This window comes from Agelaius tricolor, unplaced genomic scaffold (assembly GCF_023055355.1).
Source record: "Agelaius tricolor isolate 1412-34295 unplaced genomic scaffold, bAgeTri1.0.p SCAF_7, whole genome shotgun sequence".
Lineage (NCBI taxonomy): Eukaryota > Metazoa > Chordata > Aves > Passeriformes > Icteridae > Agelaius > Agelaius tricolor.
The window spans coordinates 26,553,784-26,576,921 of record NW_027269267.1 but is presented as its reverse complement, the minus strand read 5'-3'; the positions used below and the strand labels follow the sequence as shown (position 1 = coordinate 26,576,921).

General features: G+C 44.3%; 2 protein-coding genes across 2 annotated transcripts; both read right to left on the bottom strand.

Annotated features, from left to right (window-relative positions):
- Window positions 1-735: 735 nt before the first annotated feature.
- Window positions 736-6,260, bottom strand: LOC139591899 (coagulation factor X-like; the record flags this gene model as incomplete). The annotated part of the gene is made up of 5 exons (XM_071431126.1): window positions 736-1,760; window positions 2,508-2,625; window positions 3,404-3,654; window positions 5,299-5,439; window positions 6,002-6,260. Coding segments are annotated over 5 exons (1,311 nt in total), but the record flags the coding sequence as incomplete, so codon positions are not given.
- Window positions 6,261-10,329: 4,069 nt separating this feature from the next.
- On the bottom strand, window positions 10,330-21,505 carry F10 (coagulation factor X). The gene is made up of 8 exons (XM_071430653.1): window positions 20,994-21,505; window positions 18,628-18,788; window positions 17,199-17,223; window positions 14,854-14,967; window positions 14,151-14,291; window positions 13,282-13,532; window positions 12,387-12,504; window positions 10,330-11,667 (listed from the first exon to the last, which is right to left on the bottom strand). The coding sequence occupies exons 1-8, from the start codon at window positions 21,067-21,069 to the stop codon at window positions 11,126-11,128; spliced, it is 1,428 nt and encodes a 475-aa protein (XP_071286754.1). The 5' UTR covers window positions 21,070-21,505; the 3' UTR covers window positions 10,330-11,125.
- Window positions 21,506-23,138: the final 1,633 nt, after the last annotated feature.

Sequence of the window (23,138 nt, the reverse complement as noted above, 5' to 3'; positions counted from 1 at the left end):
GAAGGCCGAAGAAGCCTGAGCACTAGAGGTAGCTTAGAGCCTCTCTGTCCACCATCCTTGGTACATGTCAGCTTTTGCCTAAGCCAGCCATGTCTGCTTGCCAGAAGGAATTCCAGTATCTCAAAATCCACCAGCTTACTCAGCAGCTGTGTGCTGTGTCCCATTTTCCTGGATTTTGCAATTGGATCAAATTTTGCTATGTGGAATCATGTTCCTGCCCACAATCAGTGCTGGCTGCAGCAATACTTGTTGTTTGCAGAGTTGTGTTTTGGGTTTGTCAGTCTGCTGTGCTCACAGCACCTGCTGTGTGAAACGAGCCAGTACCAGCTCAAAGCCTGAGAGAGATGGAGCAGGTGCCTAAGGAAGTTCAGTGCTCCTCAGAGCACAGAACATAAGAGATTAGAGAAGCTTTGAAAAAGCCATCAGGATTCCTAGGGGGCAGAGAACATGATGGATGGAGGTTTTTGGGGCTGGGCTTGTTAAAATTACAAGAAACGGGAACAAAAAAAAAGAGAAAGAATATTTTATTTCAAATGCTGGTGTACATCAATATTGCACGTAACTGAAACATCTAGAACAATACACATGCAAAGAGTTTTCTAATCCTCAGCCATACACAATCCAGAACAAGATACAGAAAACACTGAATATGCACATATATATATTCTGATGAGCAGAGTGTACGAATTAAACTAGAGTGAAGTACAATCCTCATAAATCAAAACCCCTCTTTATTTAGACATGCAAGATCTCCTGTTCCCTTCATCTTCTGAACACATCTGAAGGTAGAAGCTAAACAACTCCAGTAAGGATAAACTCTCTGCTGAGCCAGATGGCTGCAATATGAGGATTTAGTGACTCCCACCTTTCCTGCTTTCATCATGACTAGTGACTCTTCAGAACATATTTAGAAGCCTCTGGTAGGAGCACTCGTGACAACTGATAGGAACCACAATGGCCATTGATAAATAATGAAAAGAAGCCAAAGACCCCACTCAGCAGCCTTTTTGCTTGGGGAAATTCCCTCATTCAACCAATTCCAAAGACCCCCACAGTCCTCAGAGTTGTGCTTTAAAGCCAGGAATAATACAAATGGAAGCAGACCATAACTTTAAAGAGATCTCATAACCAACTTAGCAGATATGCAGGAAAAGAAAGTTTCCATTTCCAATCCTACACCTTGGCAGGTAACAAGGAAGATCAAGGGACACAGCACCACTACAAACTCATGACTGTCCTTACCCAGCGCAGGAACCGGGAGAGTTTGGTATAGACCCCATATTTGCCTTTCCTTGCACATCCTTCACCCCAGCTAACAATTCCAGTAACAAAATAAGTATCCTTGTATCTGGTCACATGGGGGCCACCACTGTCTCCCTGGCAAGCATCCTTTTGCTCTGTGTCATAACCAGCACAGAACATGTTCTCAGTTACCACAAAGTAGGTGGATTGCTCACAAGTGCTCTTATTAACATAGGGGAGTTCAAGCACCTTCAGTTTCTTTGGGAGTTGTCCACCATCATATTCCCGCCCAAAGCCACTAACCCTTCCAGATTTCTGCTTCATCAGAACTTCATTAGCAAAGTCTACTTTGGGGAGACATGCTGGGATGACGTACTCTGAAAATGTGACAGGTTCCTTCAGCTTTAGTAAGGCAATGTCATTATCATAAGTCTCAGCATCAAACTTGGAGTGAACAATGATTTTATCCACAGTGTGCATTGATTCAGACTGCTCCTTCTTCTCTCTGTCCACTTCACCTGCACAAGAGCATTAAAAGGGTCATCAATGTGAAGAAAGTATAAGAATTTCAGGACAGAGGAAGAGAGTAGTATATTCATTCTGAGTACTTAGTCCAGGACCTGAGACCACAGAAGGAAACTGTAAACAGGCAACATTTCTTAGCAGCAAGTGGATTGGCTTTGGCCCTGAGATTTGGTCTGTGGAGATTTTGTAGCAGTTTACAGAAAGGCATATGCTGATTCAGCTAAACTCATGCAATTTTGTGTGGAAGCACTTCCAGGAGCTTGAGCCTGGCTTAGAGAAGAGAACAGGGTCTGGACTACAACTGTGCAAAGATGAAGCTGTGTTGATCCTGTGTCCTGGCTCAAAAGGGAAGCAATGGGAAATCTGAGTTTGTTCTTGTCTGCTCTATTCAATGAGTCAGAGCTTTCCTGAGGGTTCTTGCAGGAACAACTCTGGATGATTCTGAAGTGCCAGGAATGATGAGCTTCCTGCAGAAACACTGCTCTGCTGAACACATAGATAACCAATATTTCTAGAATATTTAACTGCAATCCCTTCCAGCTATCTGGCAGAGAAGAAAGAGAGGCACCTGTTGTTACAAAGAAGTATGGTCATAATAACAAGAAATTATAAAAAGCAGCAAAAAGGTAACAAACCTTAATGAATCACGAGTACTTAAATCTCATGGGAGATTTAAGGCACAGAAGGTTCGGCAGAACAGCTACTCTCACCTCAGAGGAGTAAAAGAAATAATCACTCACCAACAACAACTTTGATTTCTTTGGATTGGTTTATGCAATGAGCTGCAGTAAGTATAAAATTTTCATTCAGAATAGTTCCACCACAAAACTCTTCTCCTTCCTCGTTTAACAGAACAGCCTGTGAAGCAAAACAGGTAAGGGCAGAAGGAGGAAGTGCAGTTTAATGTTGATGAGCTATAAAGCGCTAACTGATTTCTCTGCACACTACAGAGATGCTGCTTACTGCAACATGTATGTGGCCCTCCACGTCTCTCCTAGCCTTGCACTCCCACATGCAGAGCCTGCAGATTGACTGCTACAGAGTCCTGATTGTCTCTAGGTGAAGTTAAAACATTTGCCTTCCACATTACCTCACTGCTGGTGCTGAGTAATGTCCCTCAGGCATTGACTGACTGAGCAGGCAGAGTGCAGATGCCTGATCACCACATCCCTTGGACTTACCCCCCAAACAATGTTCAAATACAGGAATTCATTTTGGCTGACCCAAACTCAAGGGTGAAACTGAGACATGAGGCTGTATTTCTGAACTAAAATGCTGGCTATATCTGCTTTATCACCCTGCTCTCAGGTGTGCTGCCTGGGTGGATGGTCTCAGACAGAACCAAAATGTAACCTGCAAAAATGGCCTGGGAGAACAGCATGACCCAAAGTCCTCTCTGGGGATAGGGTAGGCAGTTCCCCCTGAAATGGCACGCAGCCTTTTGTTTTGACCCCGTGAGGCTGCACTTTGCAGAACAGCACATCCAAGTGCCCAGAGTCACACAGCTCAGCCACGTCTCACTGCCGCTGCACGTGACATGGGTCATGTTCAGAAGGCTCCCAGCTGGAAGGAGCCTCTGCTCCCCTTCCCTCAGACACATTCTCCCCACAGGCAGGGCAAAGCCCCCTCCATTCACCTGCCATGGGCATTGGCCAAGAAGACACTCATCCCCACCAACTATCCTGGTATTGACATATGGATTCTTGCTGCTTGTTCTGTTGTCAGGTGGAGGTGTTGGGCTTTCTGTGGTAATTACAAAGTTCTCCTCTGTGGTCATTTCATATGGAGGAGGGTCTTCTTCATCACTCATTCCTCTGCTGTGGTCAGTGGGTAAAAGAAAAGACCTTTTCTTCCTTGCCACAGAAACTTTTCCACAAGGGTATTTTACTGTAAAGAGAAGAATCCTAAAATTAATGATAGAAACACTAACACAAGAAGAAACTCCTTGGAAATACAATCTCACAATATACAGTGCTGCTTCCTCATTTTCCAGACAATACGAAAGACTTGGCACATGGAATCAAGGAAGAAAGACCACATGGTTTGAGAAATGAGTGCTATTTTCTCATCATGAAAGCTCTCCTTCACCCTCCGTTTCATAGTCATGTTTTGAAAGTATTTATAATTTAATACACCATCATCAATCTGTTTTTAACAAATTTCATACATCATCCTCAAGTATTTACATTGATATATTCATGTCATTCCTCTTAATAAAATGTACTTAATTTGGAGAGTGAGTGAAGTGCTTTATTTTAGGAATAATATGGCTAATGACAGCAATTTATTAGCTATAAAAGATATTAAACCTGACATGATATCTCAATGGTTGACCTACCCCGCCCCTGTGGTATTTTGAAATACAATAAAATTGTACATATATACATTGGATAATTATGATTAGCACTATCTCTTCAGTTACAAGTTGATAAGGTTAACTGCAATTTAAGTATAAATTTTTGCAAGCTGCTCTTTTGTATGGCCTGTAAGTGTTTAAGCAAAGATCCTACTGTGATCACTTTTCTCAGTGTGGTCTCACCTTGAGTCCTGTGTACAGTTTTTGACCTATAAATATCAGAAAGATATAAAGCTCTTAGAGAGCGTCCAAATGAGGGCAACAGAGACAATGAAGGGTCTTGAGGGGAAGTAGGAGGAGTGGCTGAGGTCAATTGGTCTAGTTCAGCCTGGAGAAGAGGAGGCTGAGGGGAGGCCTCATTGTGGTCAATAACTTTCTCCTGAGGGGAAGAGGCGGGGCAGGCACTGATCTCTTCTCTGTGGTGACCAGGACATGGAATCACAGAATCCTTTAGGTTGGAAATGACCTCCAAGATCATAGAATTCAACCTTTGGCAGATCACCACCTTGTTAATTGGACTATAGCTTTATGTGGCACATTCAGTTGTTTCTTGAAAATCTCCAGGGATGGTGACCCCCCCACTTCCCTGGGCAGTGCATTCCAGTACTGGACAGCCCTTTCCATGAAGAAACCTGAGAGAATGGCAGGAAGCAGTGTCAGGGGAGGTTTAGGTTGGATAGTAGAAAAAGGTTCTTCACCAAGAGGGTGGTTGGGCATTTGAACAGGTTCCCCAGGGAAGTGGTCAAGGCCCCAAGCCTGACAGTTCAAGAAATGTGGGGACAACAATCTCAGGCACATGGAGTTATTCTTGGGGTAGTCTAGTAATAGTCCATGAGGTGGGTATTCATTATCATTGAAGATTTCTTTCAAAACAGGATAGTCTGTGATTCTACGATTTTTTATTATCTTGTTAACAGCAGAATTTACTCTGACATGCCTCACTGAGAGGCATCTTGCAAAGGGTTCAAAATCATGTACATTTTGATCCACTCCACCATAGCACCTCACAAATGGAAAGCTTTTGAAATATAAATCAGTTAGCCTTACTCTTGAGTCTATGTCATGTAGGATACTGGTGATTCAAAAGACATTCCTCAACTGCAAACCAAGACACCCCTTAACAGTGAAACAAGTCTCACCAACCACTGCTATTGCTTTATCTCATGGCTGCGTACCTGTTGCAACACAGTGTTTGCCATCCTCTGCTAGAACATACCCATCTGCACAGGAGCACACCACATCCTTCTGCCCATCTCTTCGGACGCTGCAGAACTGCTCACAGTCCCCGTTGTTTATTCTGCAGAACTTTGGTATGACTATAAAAGAGATGATGGCAGAAAAACTGGACATAAACACTGACTTCACAGAAGATCTGGAAGTTCTCCAAAACAAAACACCCTCTTTAAACGGGATCTGTATCCCCACCTGCCAAGCACCTGAAGCACCCTTGAGGAATAACTCATGTGAGTGCTGAACATCAGCTTGTGCCTTACAAAGCAGCCACATCCAGCACACCAATTGTACTTGCCAGGTCCAAGTGGGCCCAGTGGCCATGGCATGGTGAGCTCAAAAAGCAGAGACAAATTGTCAGGGGAACAATGAACAAAACACTAACATAGAACATAATTGTGGAAATCCTCACACAATTCCTGCCTCCTGCCCTAAAAACTCCAACTCCTCATCTTGCCCCTTGGTCCTGTGACTAAACTTCAATTCCACACTCCTGCTCTTACTTCTGGGCTAATGATACCCCCCCTGTCACAGGGGCAGCTCTATGCCACAGAAGTGAGCCTCAGGAAGGATTTCCATGCAACACATGCTTCCTTACAAAGCTCCCTGGGAAGTTCACCGCCATGGTTCTCTAAAGCAGAAACTTACCAAATTCACAGTTCTTGCCTTGATAACCATCCAAGCACGTGCAAGTGTAGGAACCAATTCCATCTTTACAGTGGCCACCATAGTGACAAGGATTGGAACTGCACTGGTTCCCATCTACAAAAACAAACCAAATCCAAATTACTCTAAGTGTGCAAGCATTTTCAGTGGCCACAGAAGGGCTCTTAGTTTTCTTAAGCCATCTTTCATCCTTCCTTTCAAAACATAGGTCCTGTGAGTTGCCACATTCCAGATGGAACAAACAGTATAAACACAATCATTCCAAACCTGCAATGATTCATCTTTATATCCTCAGTTTTGCAATCTCTTTTTGGTGGCCACTGTATTAGGATGTGCACACAAGCCCTTTTTTTTACAGGAAGATTAAGTAATACATAGTGGTCAGAGTCTACATAACTTACAGTGAATCCTGTAAAACCAGACAGGACATTTCTATATTGCAACTACTGGCTGAAAACCATCAACTTTTATTTCCTTAAAGGTTATGTCAGGCCTTCTGCATGTCTTTTGCCTGCAGAGCTGTTCATTTAAAGACACAGATACTGGTTTATTAAGCAGAAGCTAATAAAACCCCCAAACTTTACAAAACCCTGCTAAAGTCACATGAGCAGGCCAAAATTCTATTCTGTACTGCTTAGAGAACCCAAATTTTCTCACTGTATCCATTGAGGTATGAGCTTGAGCTTGTAGTTATTACCTCTTACCTCATGCTGCCCACATCTATGCTGGCATCTTGAGTTCTGCAGCCTTTCTTCCTTTCCTAGACACACCAGGCGACCTGACTGCAGGGCCCCAGCCACACATACCTCACAAACTCAGTATATGAGGACATTGAGGTCAGGGAGGTAACTCTGCATTTGGAGACACGTTTCATGTAGCAGCTCTTTCTCCCACCCATCTCATTCCTTTTCTGATATGGTCTTTCCCATTTAGTGCTCTGCTGCAAAAAATGTGTTACCCCCTCACATATGTTCTCTGGGATGCACTGTTTCATGCAAGAAGTAGGATATCCAGAGAAGTGACACTTGCTCAAGAATTCACTGCTTTAAAGACAAATTTCAAATTTCTAAATTTTACCACCTGCTCTGCCCCTGTTTAGAGCATGGTCAGAATAGGTGGGATAATTTATTTTATTAAGTGGAGATGTGATGGTTTTGTGACGAATTAGAAAATCACAGTGATATATGGGGTAGGGTTCTTGTTCTCCTCTGTACAGTTAAATATTGTGGACATCATTTTGTCCCTCAGCAGCTTACAAATGGATAGTAAGGGTTATTTAATTATCATGTCTCCTGAGAACATGAAGAATAGCTCATTAATTGTGCTGAGCCTTTGAAAACACTACATATCAACATACAGACCCCATAATTTACACTGACACAATTGTCACTCCAAAATGGAATTCCCCATGTGCCTCAGCCCTGGGTATCATTACACTGCAGCTGGCAAAGTGGAGCAAGGTTGGTGAGACAGCAAAGCCACCTGGTGTTCACTCATTTCCCTTGCCCCACAAAGCAAAATTATTGACAGCTACCTGCATGGTTTAGGCAAAGCAGCACAAAGCCAAGGTGAAGCAAGCACTCTACCTGTCTGCCTCATCTGGAGGAAAAGGAGGACAACAGGAAGAAGCCCCATTGTCCCACGGTGACCTGCCATGCCCGTGCTCCGAGCGCGCTGCGCGTCACCCGCTGCTCGCTCTGCAGGGCTCTGGGGCAGCTGTGAGGGAGAAACACCGCAGTGCAAGGGTCAGCCACTCATGAGAAAACAAAACCTCCGAGAGCAAAGTCTGCACTCAGTGTCACCACGGCACAGTGTTCAAACACAACACATGTGCGTGTGCTGCAGCAATGCCCCACTGATAGCTTTGTGCTGGCAGAGCACCTCTAAGAGGCTTTCCTCTGGAAATTTGGACAAAGCCTCTCTAAAGCAGCTGGACTATGCAGGCAGCCAGGAGCTATAGTGGGTGATGTGGCTCTTGCCCATATCCCAAGGAAGGCAGACGATCAGAGCCAGAGCTTTGTGCCTCCTGTATGCTGGGCCAAAGCAGGAAGGCACTCCAGAAGTGAGGAGTAAATCAGGGCACCGAGTTTGCAGGTCTCAGGGAGCACCTTGCAAAGTTGTTACCCACCAGCTCTGTCACAAGCACACTTGGACAGAGCACACTTCCCCAGATTCATCAATTTCCATCCCATTGTGAAAGTTGGGGGTTGTTATTGTTTGAAAGCAAACCAGTGGGATATCCCAAGTCAGAAATACAATTTAATAGGAAAATTAAAGTAAATGCAATAATACAGAAACACTGACAGAGTCAGAATACAACCTGACACCCTGTTAGTCCAGGTGTTGGTAGCAGTCCAGTTAACTGGCGGCTGCAGTCCTCTTGAAGTGACAGATGTGGTTCTGTTGAAGCAGTGTTCCTGTAAAAGGGTTTGTTCTTCCTCTGAAGGTCCAGTGGTGGTTATGGAACTCTTGTCTGGGAATTCAGTGGATAAGGCTGACTGTGACTGTTACAAGCCTCAGATTATATGCAGATAGGAAAGCTTGGTTCCTCCCCTTGGGTGGAGCATCTCACAATGGGATGATGTATTTTTATCATGCACTCACACTCAATGGCCCATTAACAAAAGACATCCCCTGGAGTTATCAAGGATGAGTAATGAAGGAGACAAGGAACACTGCCTGATATGGTTTTAACAGCTCATGAAGATGCTGATGGAATACATACTTTTGGGTACATCTCACATTGTACCCTAAAACGAAGGCTTATGGGTTTTATGTGCTGTTTCCTTTAGTTCAAAGCACTCCAAGGGGACAGCTCTTGACAGGCCATTGGGCTTTGGGAATCAAGCTATGGAAGACAATCCTGCCAGGTCAGTCACCTGGGCCAGGGAGCAGTACACAGGAAGCTTGTTCTTACCATGCTAGTGCAGAGCACAAGGGCATGATCCTAAAAGTGACACTCTGATGGTGCTGCTCACCTGGAAACACAGGAAACAGGGCCTGGAGGGACCTACAGGGTCACCCAGCCCAACCTACTGAGCCAACAGGAGATCAAATCCACCTCTATTATATTTTAGCACTCTTGGACACTGAGCCTGCTGCAGTGTGTTTTCCTCCCAAAGTGCAGGATGCCATAACAAAGGGCAGCTTGTCCATATTTTTTCCTAGGGCAGCCCCCATCATGCTGAACACCTGACATCTCCTTACATCTCCCACTCTGGAAGACAACCAGCATCAGAGCCTTCACTGCCCTCCTGGGAATATCTACTGCAGGGCTTCTCTAGTCACAGGGCTTACTCACCATCCTTCTTTTCCTCCCTTTAGTCTCAGGACTGGCTTTTCCTTGAAGGCAGAAGAAGCCTGAGCACTAGAGGGTAGCTTAGAGCCTCCCTGTCCACCATCCTTGGTACATAGCTTTTGCCTAAGCCAGTCATGTCTGCATGCCAGAAGGAATTCCAGTATCTCAAAATCCACCAGCTTACTCAGCAGCTGTGTGCTGTGTCCCATTTTCCTGGATTTTGCAATCTGTTCAATTCTGTTATGTGAAACCATTCCCAAATAATTTGTCAACATTAAAAAAAGAATGTGCTCTTATTCCTCCATTTCCTGCATGCCCTAGTGTTGCTTATGACCTTGGATAGGAGGTTCAGAGGCAAGCACCTTTCACTCATGTCCTCTCAGCAGGGCAGATATGCTGGCACAGAAAGAGCAATGGACATAAAGGGATGCCTTCAGCTACCCATTTACAGCCCAATCTGAGTTTTCCTTCAGACCTCAAGCTCTGTTTAAGTAGAAGAAAGCCCTTAGCAAGAGTATGTAAGCAGGATTTGGGCAGGACCCACACCTGAGGCTTTCCTTTGGAGAGGGATCTTTCAGCCTGATTGAGCACAAGGAGCAGCACCCGTGGGATTTTAACAGGAACCCAGTGGACAGAATTCAGGGAACAAACACTGCTGAGCAAACATGGAAGGAAGCCCACTGAAGAGTTATACAGGTCAAGACCAGCAAGCTGAGATAACTGACCTGCCCACTCACTTTCCTGCCCATAATCAGTGCCTGCTGCAGCAATACTTGTTGTTTGCAGAGTTGTGTTTTGGGTTTGTCAGTCTGCTGTGCTCACAGCACCTGCTGTGTGAAACGAGCCAGTACCAGCTCAAAGCCTAAGAGAGATGGAGCAGGTGCCTAAGGAAGTTCAGTGCTCCTCAGATCACAGAACATAAGAGATTAGAGAAGCTTTGAAAAGCCATTGGAACTGTAAGGGGGTTAGAGGCTAATGGGGCTTTGTTAGAAAAAAACCCAACCAAAGGAGAAAAAAAAAGAGAATGCTTTATTTCAAATGCTGGTGTACATCAATATTGCACGTAACTGAAACATCTAGAACAATACACATGCAAGGAGCTTTCCAATCCTCAGCAATACACAATCCAGAACAAGATACAAAAAACACTGAATATGGACATATATATATATATTCTGATGAGCAGAGTGTACAAATCAAACTAGAAGTAGAATACTTATAAAGCAAAACCCCTTTTTAATGAGCTGCTGTGATCTGAACAGGCCATTTTGTGGAATGAGTGATTATTTAGCATCACATATTGATTAATTAATTGTGTCTCAGCTTTATCCATGCAAGATCTCCTGTTCCCTTCATCTTCTGAACACATCTGAAGGTAGAAGCTAAACAACTCCAGTAAGGATAAACTCCCTGCTGAGCCAGATGGCTGCAATATGAGGATTTAGTGACTCCCACCTTTCCTGCTTTCATCATGACTAGTGACTCTTCAGAACATATTTAGAAGCCTCTGGTAGGAGCACTCGTGACAACTGATAGGAACCACAATGGCCATTGATAAATAATGAAAAGAAGCCAAAGACCCCACTCAGCAGCCTTTTTGCTTGGGGAAATTCCCTCATTCAACCAATTCCAAAGACCCCTACAGTCCTCAGAGTTATGCTTTAAAGCCAGGAATAATACAAATGGAAGCAGACCATAACTTTAAAGAGATCTCATAACCAACTTAGCAGATATGCAGGAAAAGAAAGTTTCCATTTCCAATCCTACACCTTGGCAGGTAACAAGGAGGATCAAGGGACACAGCACCACTACAAACTCATGACTGTCCTTACCCAGCGCAGGAACCGGGAGAGTTTGGTATAGACCCCATATTTGCCTTTCCTTGCACATCCTTCACCCCAGCTAACAATTCCAGTAACAAAATAAGTGTCCTTGTATCTGGTCACATGGGGGCCACCACTGTCTCCCTGGCAAGCATCCTTTTGCTCTGTGTCATAACCAGCACAGAACATGTTCTCAGTTATGGCTAAGTTAGTGGATTGCTTGCAAGTGTTCCTATTAATATAGGGCACCTCGAGCACCTTCAGTTTTTTGGACGTTCGCCCGCCTTCAAATTCCCGCCCAAAGCCACTAACCCTCCCAGACTTCTGTGTCATCAGAACTTCATTAGCAAAGTCTACTTTGGGGAGACATGCTGGGATGACGTACTCTGAAAATGTGACAGGTTCCTTCAGCTTTAGTAAGGCAATGTCATTATCATAAGTCTCAAGAATAAATCTGGAGTGAACGTATATTTTATCCACAGTGTGCATTGATTCAGACTGCTCTGTCGTCTCTCTGTCCACTTCACCTGCACAAGAGCATTAAAAGGGTCATCAATGTGGAGAAAGTATAGGAATTTCAGGACAGAGGAAGAGAGTAGTATATTCATTCTGAGTACTTAGTCCAGGACCTTAGACCACAGAAGGAAACTGTAAACAGGCAACATTTCTTAGCAGCAAGTGGATTGGCTTTGGTCCTGAGATTAGGTCTGTGGAGATTTTGTAGCAGTTTACAGAAAGGCATATGCTGATTCTGCTAAACTCATGCAATTTTGTGTGGAAGCACTTCCAGGAGCTTGAGCCTGGCTTAGAGAAGAGAACAGGGTTTGGACAGTGCAAAGATGAAGCTGGCTCAAAAGGGAAGCAATGGGAAATCTGAGTTTGTTCTTGTCTGCTCTATTCAATGAGTCAGAGCTTTCCTGAGGGTTCTTGCAGGAACAACTCTGGATGATTCTGAAGTGCCAGGAATGATGAGCTCCCTGCAGAAACACTGCTCTGCTGAACACATTGATAACCAATATTTCTAGAATATTTAACTGTAATCCCTTCCAGCTAGCTGGCAGAGAAGAAAGAGAGGCACCTATTGTTACAAAGAAGTATGGTCAGAATAACAAGAAATTATAAAAAGCAGCAAAAAGGTAACAAACCTTAATGAATCACGAGTACATCTCATGGGAGATTTAAGGCACAGAAGGTTCGGCAGAACAGCTACTCTCACCTCAGAGGAGTAAAAGAAATAATCACTCACCAACAACAACTTTGATTTCTTTGGATTGGTTTATGCAATGAGCTGCAGTAAGTATAAAATTTTCATTCAGAATAGTTCCACCACAAAACTCTTCTCCTTCCTCGTTTAACAGAACAGCCTGTGAAATAAAAAAAGTAAGTGCACAAGGAACAAGCGCGATTTAATGTTGATGAGCTATAAAGCGCTAACTGATTTCTCTGCACACTACAGAGATGCTGCTTACTGCAACATGTATGTGGCCCTCCACGTCTCTCCTAGCCTTGCACTCCCACATGCAGAGCCTGCAGATTGACTGCTACAGAGTCCTGATTCTCTCTATGTGAAGTTAAAACATTTGCCTTCCACATTACCTCACTGCCGGTGCTGAGTAACGTCCCTCAGGCATTGACTGACTGAGCAGGCAGAGTGCAGATGCCTGATCACCACATCCCTTGGACTTACCCCCCAAACAATGTTCAAATACAGGAATTCATTTTGGCTGACCCAAACTCAAGGGTGAAACTGAGACATGAGGCTGTATTTCTGAACTAAAATGCTGGCTATATCTGCTTTATCACACTGCTCTCAGGTGTGCTGCCTGGGTGGATGGTCTCAGACAGAACCAAAATGTAACTACAAAAATGGCCTGGGAGAACAGCATGACCCAAAGTCCTCTCTGGGGATAGGGTAGGCAGTTCCCCCTGAAATGGCACGCAGCCTTTTGTTTTGACCCCGTGAGGCTGCACTTTGCAGAACAGCACATCCAAGTGCCCAGGGTCACACAGCTCAGCCACGTCTCACTGCTGCTGCACGTGACATGGGTCATGTTCAGAAGGCTCCCAGCTGGAAGGAGCCTCTGCTCCTCTTCCCTCAGACACATTCTCCCCACAGGCAGGGCAAAGCCCCCTCCATTCACCTGCCATGGGCATTGGCCAGGAAGACACTCATCCCCACCAACTATCCTGGTATCGACATAGGGAGTTTTGCTGCTTGTTCTGTTGTCAGGTGGAGGTGTTGGGCTTTCTGTGGTAATTACAAAGTTCTCCTCTGTGGTCATTTCGTATGGAGGAGGGTCTTCTTCATCACTTGTTACATTGCTGTGGTCAGTGGGTAAAAGAAAAGACCTTTTCTTCCTCACCACAGAAACTTTTCCACAAGGGTATTTTACTGTAAAGAGAAGACTGATAAAATTAGACATGGAAAGAAGCACCAAGCTAAGAGAAAACTTATTGGAAATTACAAGGAAACAGAGTGAAGTAATATGGGTCACAAGAGCAATTTGTTATTTTTTAAAACGATTTAAGAACAACAACAACATGAGAATATGTTTGACAACCTCTGACAAGTCTTTTCATGAGTGCTACAATGTACATGTGTAAATAGTGCTGATTATAATTACCTAACATTTTCAGTTTCTATAAAAGGAAAGGTTTAGAGAAGAAAAGTTTTGCAGGTTGCTAATTTATGTGATGTGCAAAAGCATTTAAGAAAATGAGTTATTAATGCAATGACTTTCTTCTTGGCAACAGTGGAATTTACTGCGGTAATTTGCTGAGAGGCATCTTGCAAAGGGTTCAAAATCATGTACATTTTGATCCACTCCACCATAGCACCTCACAAATGGAAAGCTTTTGAAATATAAATCAGTTAGCCTTACTCTTGAGTCTATGTCATGTAGGATACTGGTGATTCAAAAGACATTCCTCAACTGCAAACCAAGACACCCCTTAACAGTGAAACAAGTCTCACCAACCACTGCTATGGCTTTATCTCATGGCTGCGTACCTGTTGCAACACAGTGTTTGCCATCCTCTGCTAGAACATACCCATCTGCACAGGAGCACACCACATCCTTCTGCCCATCTCTTCGGACGCTGCAGAACTGCTCACAGTCCCCGTTGTTTATTCTGCAGAACTTTGGTATGACTATAAAAGAGATGATGGCAGAAAAACTGGACATAAACACTGACTTCACAGAAGATCTGGAAGTTCTCCAAAACAAAACACCCTCTTTAAACGGGATCTGTATCCCCACCTGCCAAGCACCTGAAGCACCCTTGAGGAATAACTCATGTGAGTGCTGAACATCAGCTTGTGCCTTACAAAGCAGCCACATCCAGCACACCAATTGTACTTGCCAGGTCCAAGTGGGCCCAGTGGCCATGGCATGGTGAGCTCAAAAAGCAGAGACAAATTGTCAGGGGAACAATGAACAAAACACTAACATAGAACATAATTGTGGAAATCCTCACACAATTCCTGCCTCCTGCCCTAAAAACTCCAACTCCTCATCTTGCCCCTTGGTCCTGTGACTAAACTTCAATTCCACACTCCTGCTCTTACTTCTGGGCTAATGATACCCCCCCTGTCACAGGGGCAGCTCTATGCCACAGAAGTGAGCCTCAGGAAGGATTTCCATGCAACACATGCTTCCTTACAAAGCTCCCTGGGAAGTTCACCGCCATGGTTCTCTAAAGCAGAAACTTACCAAATTCACAGTTCTTGCCTTGATAACCATCCAAGCACGTGCAAGTGTAGGAACCAATTCCATCTTTACAGTGGCCACCATAGTGACAAGGATTGGAACTGCACTGGTTCCCATCTACAAAAACAAACCAAATCCAAATTACTCTAAGTGTGCAAGCATTTTCAGTGGCCACAGAAGGGCTCTTAGTTTTCTTAAGCCATCTTTCATCCTTCCTTTCAAAACATAGGTCCTGTGAGTTGCCACATTCCAGATGGAACAAACAGTATAAACACAATCATTCCAAACCTGCAATGATTCATCTTTATATCCTCAGTTTTGCAATCTCTTTTTGGTGGCCACTGTATTAGGATGTGCACACAAGCCCTTTTTTTGTGGGAAGGTAAAGAAATTAGCTCGGCTGGTTAAAGCATGGTGCTCATATGGACAGGGTTGCAGATTTGATCTCTGTATGGGCCATTCATTTGTGAATGATCAATGACTCAATAATCTTTGTGGGTCCTTCCAACTCAGAGTATTTTCTGATTGTGGTCAGAATATACATACAGTGAAGCCTCTAAGAGCTGACAGGACATTTCCACATTGCAATTGCTGCCCTAAAGATACTGAACTTCTGGCCCCTTGCATTTCCCTATAGTTTTTGCTCTGTTTCATACAAAATGTAAGATATCCAGAAAAATGACACTTGATAATTTGCTGCTTTATATATCATGCTCTTATCCCCCTATTTTACCATTTGTTCTGCCCTTCTATGGAGCAGTTGAAACAGCAATGTCCATAGCAGAAACAACTTGCAAGAAGCAACTCATCCTAAGGATCCAGCATTGCTCCCTATGTGGGATTTCTGGACTATAACCTCATCTGCTGCAGCTTTGCCTGTCATGGGGAACAGCTGCTGGGCTTTGTGTACTGTACCCACACATCAAGATCCATCTTCTACCTGAATGTGGCCAAAACATAGAACTCTACAAATGCTCCAGCCATGGAGGCTCTGGAAACTGATGTCCATGCTTAACAGAAGGAAGACAAGACCAACATTAACCAAAAAAAAAAGACAGACTGAAGGCCTACATCATAACTTCTGGTTTCTGCCTCCTCTGCAGTGCCATAGCACTCTGTTCTGTAGTGGTCTTAGCTAAGCAGCATCCTACTGTTAGAAAACATACTTATTTAGTTCTTACCCTACACTGTAGTTGCAGCTGTGGTAATGAGTTTTATATTAATATTGCACAAATTGCAGAATACCCTACTAAAGTAGGAAGTAAGAACAAATTGTTCTAGTAACTTGGCTGAACATAGCTGTGGTTTTCAATACTTCTGAACACTCATAAAGCATTTGTGGATTGTGGCTTAAAATGTATGAAAACTAAGACTTCTGCTAAGAGCATTGGCACTGATATTCTGCTGCTTGTATTCTCATAAGAAAATGTTTTAAAATATTGCAATCCTCTTTACTGTAACACTGACACAGGCTTTGCTTGAAATTTTAGTCTGCAGGTTGCAGAGTTCATCCTGTGCTTAGGGGATTGTGAAAGTCTGTGTCTTCTTCATGGCAACTGTCTTAATTTTTCTGCAGATTCCAAAAGACAAAGCTGAGCTGTCTTTGGCCAACATTTTTGATGCAGTCCACCCAGTGTGCAAACTGGACATATACTTTCTGGAGAACATGTTATCAAACATTAATACAATAAAATCTGTCCCTGCACAATGCTTACAAACACTAGAACCCTAATAAATAAAACTCACATATTTAGACAAAAAAACAGAAAACTGTTAGGTAGTATCTACTGGCATATTGGATCCATTGGCATATTTTCCTTGAATGCCAAACAGTCCTGCAAAACACACAACCAAAAAATGCTCTTTAAGACAAGAACCAACAACACTGGCATGGAAGGTGACAAGAAACTGGCAAATGACTATGCAATGTATTTTAACTTTGTGTTGGTTAGGGCATTTAAGACACACTCTCATCTGTGACTCTTTGCATCTTGAATTCTCCTGTCTGGGGCTGCCCCTCTGAAGGAAAACTATCTGGCAGTCCCACACACAGTTTCTGCTCCTCACTGTCCTTTGTGTGCAAAGGACCACTGTTATTCTTTTGAGAGGACAAAAGTCAGTCCAGCAACTGGAGACAGCTGAACCTTGCCTTCAAATCAAGCAATTGGGTTCAAGCAACAGCAGGCAGTAAATCAGATTCCTTTTTCAGAGGAAACACAACATGATGGTGTCCCAGAGTAAAAAGAGAGGAAGCAAGGGAGCAGGAAGGGGTTACTTAAGGGGTGCATCCTTTCAAACCTTGCAATAAGGAAGCTTAATCTTCTAAATAAACACAGAGTGTTTCTTACCTACATAGATGTTCCAGAATTCCTCCTACAGGTAAGTGTGGGAAATGGAGAAGAAAAAGAAATAGAGTTAGATAAGAATTACCAAATTCCTCAGAAAAATATTGGACTTTTCATACACAGGATACTTGCAGCTAACAATTGTTAAAGGAAATATTTACATTATAGATACATACAGTGCCTAGCAGCCCACTATTACCATTTAATAACTTAAAACCATATGATCCATATGGTTCCTAGCTCTACAGAAGCAAGTCCCATGCAATTTTCAGAAATATCTGAACCTCCTTAGAGTTTTTCCAGTGTCACCCATTCAGTGTAAGCCACTTGATTTCTTGCAGAATTATCTTTCCACCAATTTTGACCAAATTTACTTATATTCCCGTAATGCCAAATTCTCAGTCTTGATCCCCACCCCATACTCCCATCAATTAGGACCTCACAAATCCTGACATCTAAAAATATTTTGTCTGATTTGTGTTCTCCTTTTCATTTGCGCTGAGGACTCTAGGATGCTCTCTGTGCAGGACAGTCCTTTCCAGTGACATCTGGTCACCAGGCAGAACAGGCTGTGCCAGTTCTGCTACAGGTAAGTCAACATTTATGATTGGAGGTACACTGGTGATGCACCAGGACTCCCCACCCAGGACACCTCAGGGTCACTCCAAGAACATTTTGGCCATCAAATAATGCTAAAGGGAAGTGAATCTGGCCTTAGCTTCGGTTTCAGGGTAGTTCTAAACAGCCATATAGCTACAGCCTATGTTTGCAAAACCACCTTTTCTACTTACAGTCCACACAGCTGCCCCATTCTTTAACTTTCTCTTCTGCTTGGGAACAAATCACATTTCTGTCTAAAGTTAAGCAAGCCATTGGGGTAGGGCAGGTGACACAAGAGTCATACAAACTTCATTCCAGTCAACATTAAGGCATTTATGAACTGTTATCAGTATACATTCTCTCAATTAAAGAGCTACAAAATTACAAGCAAAGCTGCTTGAGATAAATTCAGTAAAATTCCCTCATGAAGTTCCATGTCAGCATTTGCCTTCTCAGCCTTCCCACAGTCATGGCACTTAGGGACTGCCCTGACCACAGTGATGGCACTCAGGGATGTAACCCAGATAGGGTGAATGTATTTTCAACACTGATAGCAGCAAAGCCATTGAACGTCAATTAACTTTCAATGGCAATTAAACAGATCAGAACGGGTAAAAGGATGGAGGATTTAACCTGGGATGGCCATGCAAGAGCTACATTAAGACTGTTATGGGATGATTACTGCCTTAGCAATTCCACCCACAGTCAATCACTATTTGTGTTAAGTGATTGGGAACAACCTGTGAGTTTTGATGACCAGCTCAAAGGACATGAATAGTAATTTTTAAACATGAAATATATAGACCTATGTTTCATATTAGTTCATCCTTACAGTTTTCTCCTGGTCTTCAAAAGCTTCTCTTGCTTCTTCTTTTGAGCAGCGCTCCTCAACGCATTCTCTTTCAATATTCCCTTGCTTCAATTCCTCTAAGAAAGAGTTAGCACGTTTTGTTCTTTCCAAGAACTTGTCAGCATTTTCTTTCTTGATGAATACTAGATAGCAGAGAAAAATTATACAGGTGGGTAACATTTGGTGGTGGAAAAGAGTCACGACAAATGAGTGAAGTAGAAACAAAGCCAAAACAGACCACACTACCTGTACGCAACATTACCTGTGAGGTTAGTCCTCACACAGACTGATACATCCCAAGATCTCTCAGAGCAGTCTCTCTGAGAATCAGTAGCCTCAGAACAAAATGTAGGACCCCAAAATTGTCTCCTACACTTTTTAATCTTGAAAAGGTTGCCAATGAGGGCTTATATTTCTGCTGCTCCTGCTCAAGACTCAGTCTTGAATAGAATGACTTTCCCTGAATGCTGGGAAGATTATGGAATCACAGAATCACTAGGCTGGAAGACACCCTCAAGATCATTGAGTCCAACATGCCATAACATTCTCAACTAAAACATGGCACTGAATGCCACATACAGTCTTTTTTTAAACACATCCAGGGATGGTGACTCCACCACCTTCCTGGGCAGACAATTCCAGTACTTTATCACTCTTTCCATAAAAAGTTTTTCCCTAATATCCAACCTGTATTTCCCTTGGTGCAGCTTGAGGCTATGTCCTCTCGTTCTGTCAGCTGCTGCCTGGAGAAAGAGACCAACCCCCACCTGACTACAGCCACCTTTCTGTTGTAGAGAGTGGTAAGGTCACCCCAGAGTCTCCTTTTCTCCAGGCAAAACACCCCCAGCTCCCTCAGTTATTCCTCACTGTAGGGTTTGTGTTCCCAGCCCCTCTCCAGCCTCATTGCCTCCTCTGGATGTGCTCAAGTGTCTCAATGTCCTTCCCAAACTGAGGGGCCAGAACTGGACACAGCACTCAAGGTTGTGGCCTCACCAGTGCCGAGGGCAGGGGAAAAATGACCTCCCGGGATTAAGTAAATTGCTAATTACCCTATAAAGAGTATATGTTCTGGGAAAGTGTGAAGAGTTTGGAAGTTGGCATTTAATCATGTTCTAGCACCTGGAATTTACACTAAGGAAATACTTTCCAATATTTCCTATATTTACAGTATTTTTTAGGCTGGAGTGTAGAAGAGTGTGCTACAGATGTGACTTCAAGGACAATGACTTATGCTCACTGGGAGGCTTGCACATTCCTTTTGGAGCATTCTTCATGCAGCTTAATTCCATGATAAATAAACTTGCTAAAAGTAATTATATACCCTAATATCCTCCAAGTGAGCACAGAGGAGACTTATTCTGCTTTCACTGAAATCGGTGAACTCCTCCTCAGGGAGGCAAATTCTGATTGTGTTATTTATATTAAGCAATGCTCACATAATTTGAAGCCCCACTTACTTTGAAAAGGCTCCTCTCAAGGACGGCTTACAGAAAGTACTTTTAACTTGCAGCTCAGCAACTGTTAGTTCATTCACCCATTACACTATCTTATTTGTCCTCAAATCCCTTTCTTCAGCGACAGGAAATGGACAGGACACAGCCGGTGGGGTTATCACCCCTGTATTCCTCTGCTTTCACGCCACCCGGATTAGCGGATGTTTTTGCAGACTTGAACTAGACTCTTTCTGAGGCTGCTCGTTCTCTTTCCCAAGCTCTCCATCATACTCCCTTCTTTAGAGACATCAAGAAGCAACAGGCATTGGTCAACCGAAGCAGGATATTCCAGAAACATGCCAAAGACCTTGTTTTAAACCCCAAGCAGTCTGACTCACTGCAGGAAGAGTTAACAGCTTTTGAAAACTTATTTGCTGATGCTACCTTGGACTTAGGCGCTGACTCCGGCGGCACAAGAGGGCAGCGGGACCTGCTCCTTGCTGCGCCCCAGCTCCTCCACGGCCAAGCGCACCCAACCGCGACTCGGCCGCGTTTCCCCTCACACACGAGAGGGAGCTCCTTAGGCTGCGAGCGGCGGGCAATCCCACCTTCCTACACCGTCCCCGCGATGCCCACGGCAGCTGCCGGCCCCCGCAGCTCAGCTCGCCGCTGTACGGCGCTGTGCCGGGTCGGCACAGGTGCTGCTAAGCCTTCGGCCGTGTGGGAACCGAACCTACCGGGGAAGCCGTGGGGTGCCCGCTCCCCTTCCCCGGCGCTGTCCCTCCCGGTGCGCCCCCGGCCCGCAGCACCGACCGGCACCCCTGCGGCATTCACCCGGCAGGCCCCCGCCTGCCCCCAGGAGTGTTGGGAAGGGAGATTCCCCCCTCCCGAAACCATGGAAAGGAGCCGCCTTACCGCCTCCCTGAGCGCGGAGCCCGGCGGGCAGCGCGGCGCAGAGCAGGAGCAGCAGCAGCAGCCGGCGCCCGGACATGGCGGCCCCGCCGGTGCCGCTCCCGGCACGGCACGGACGGGGGGACGGGACGGACGGGAGGGACGGGACAGACGGGAGCCGAAGTCTTCACCCCCTCGGGCGGGGTGAGACTGAAGCCGCGCAGCTTCACCCTGCCCAGAAATAGCGGAAGCGCCGGGACAGGGTGACAGCCGCGGCGGGATTTCTCAGTCGGGGGGATGTGGCTGCTCTTCTTTTGGTTTATTTTTTCACAGCCCAAGGCAGCGTGGGGGTTTGTTTTGGTTTGGTTTTAATTGCACCTTTTATTTTGGAGGAGGGGAAGTGAATCGCGCCTCAATAAGCTGCCGTGGTCCCGGCGCTGGGCACAGCCGGGCCCGCAGCAAGCGCCGTCCCGGGCCGCTCCCGGCCGTGTGTCCCATCCACATCCAGCACTGGAACCTGTTGGATCCGCGCTCCGGACCAGGGACCTCGGCTGAAACTGGCCTCAATCTGTCCCCCCTTTCTTGGGGGGATTCACAGAGCGCTGCGGTGGCCACGTCCTCGGTGCTTCCAGAGCCAGCCATCAGCTCTCCTTCATCTCCTTGGCTTTCCTAAGCAGGCTGTTGTATTAAAAAAAATCTAAACCCCAGATTTGTTTGAAAAAGTAATTTTGTGCAACAATTATTAGTACTGATTTCTTTTGGCGTTTTACCCTTTTTTCTGCAAGGTGATTTGATCACAAATACCAGCATTTTCACTGGAATGTTATAGAGGAGAAATCTTGTGGATCATGGTAAATAGAAATTATTCTACCTTGAGGGGTCATCAGGGATGGTTTTATAGTGCCGAGCACCTTATCTAAATGAAAATGAGGCTTTATTTGCTGGTTACTACTTACTTTCTCCTTGAGACTGGACTCTCTTTAGGAGTAAGGAGAACCTCTAGTGCGTGTATACATATATACTGTAACATCTCTTGTTTTTCAGGTCTCTGAAATTTGCTGCCTTTCCTAGTTCAGTTCGCTACCTAAATGAACAGTAAAACTTCCTTCTCTGTTGGTAAAACAGGTTATAGGATGTTCAGTACTGCATGGTATGTACCATACAATGACAATGTTTTCCCCTAATAATGGAGTATGACCAATTGTGTCCTACCTGCTGATAAGCTTTTGTGATTGAGTTGATATTCTGCATTATTTGAACAATCTACAGTGTAAATTCTGCATGAGATAGTTAAACTGTTTCCCAGTCTCCTAGTTCAGTTTTATCTTCCTCACCTTCTCAGTGTTTTCATGCTATGGTTAGAAAGTACATTTTTGAACTGTGTATGTTTTCAGAGAGCTTCAGGTTCTATCATTCATGCCTTAATACTTTAGTGAATGGTCTTTGTTCAGTGTTTTGCAGAGGGGTAGACAATTATCCTGATCTGGTTTTAGATCTCAGGATAGAGAGTACAATTGAGATTATACTGGACAACTGATAAACATTCCCTTTCATTTGCATTCTATCGACATGCATAATACCAAGGCAAAGATAAGATTAAATCAGTGGTATTCTTTACCACTCATAAATATAGGGTTAAATATTGCACTTACTAGCCTTACAGCAATAATACTTGGTGCAAGAAGATTTAAATCAAGTTTTCATAGCAGACCTGTAAATATGGAATCAACCTTTTCCCACATTTCTTGTCCTGGAGAGTGTCTGCAGTCCCTCCCCTTCAAATCTCCCCGTTGCCACTGCAACTGTTGGAGAAAGCTGCTCTAACATAAGTTAAAAGAAGCACCTTTTCTATTTTTGTTTCTGCTATTTCATCATTATATTACAGGACCCATAGCATAGGAAGTTATGAAAGCCAGAAGCATAAACGTGTTCAAAGGAGATTGCACACAGTTGTGGACAACACATTCATTCATGACTGTTCAGTCTAATGCAACTTCTGGCTCAGGGAGTCTGTACTTCACTGATTACCAGAAGCTGAGAGAGTGGCTGGAGGAAGGTTTATGATGTGTTTATCAGCATGATGTGTTGCTGATAGTCTCTCTCTCAGCATGTAGCTCTGACTTTTAGCAGCAATGGATGCAGAACAGAAGGGACATTGTGTCTGATTTG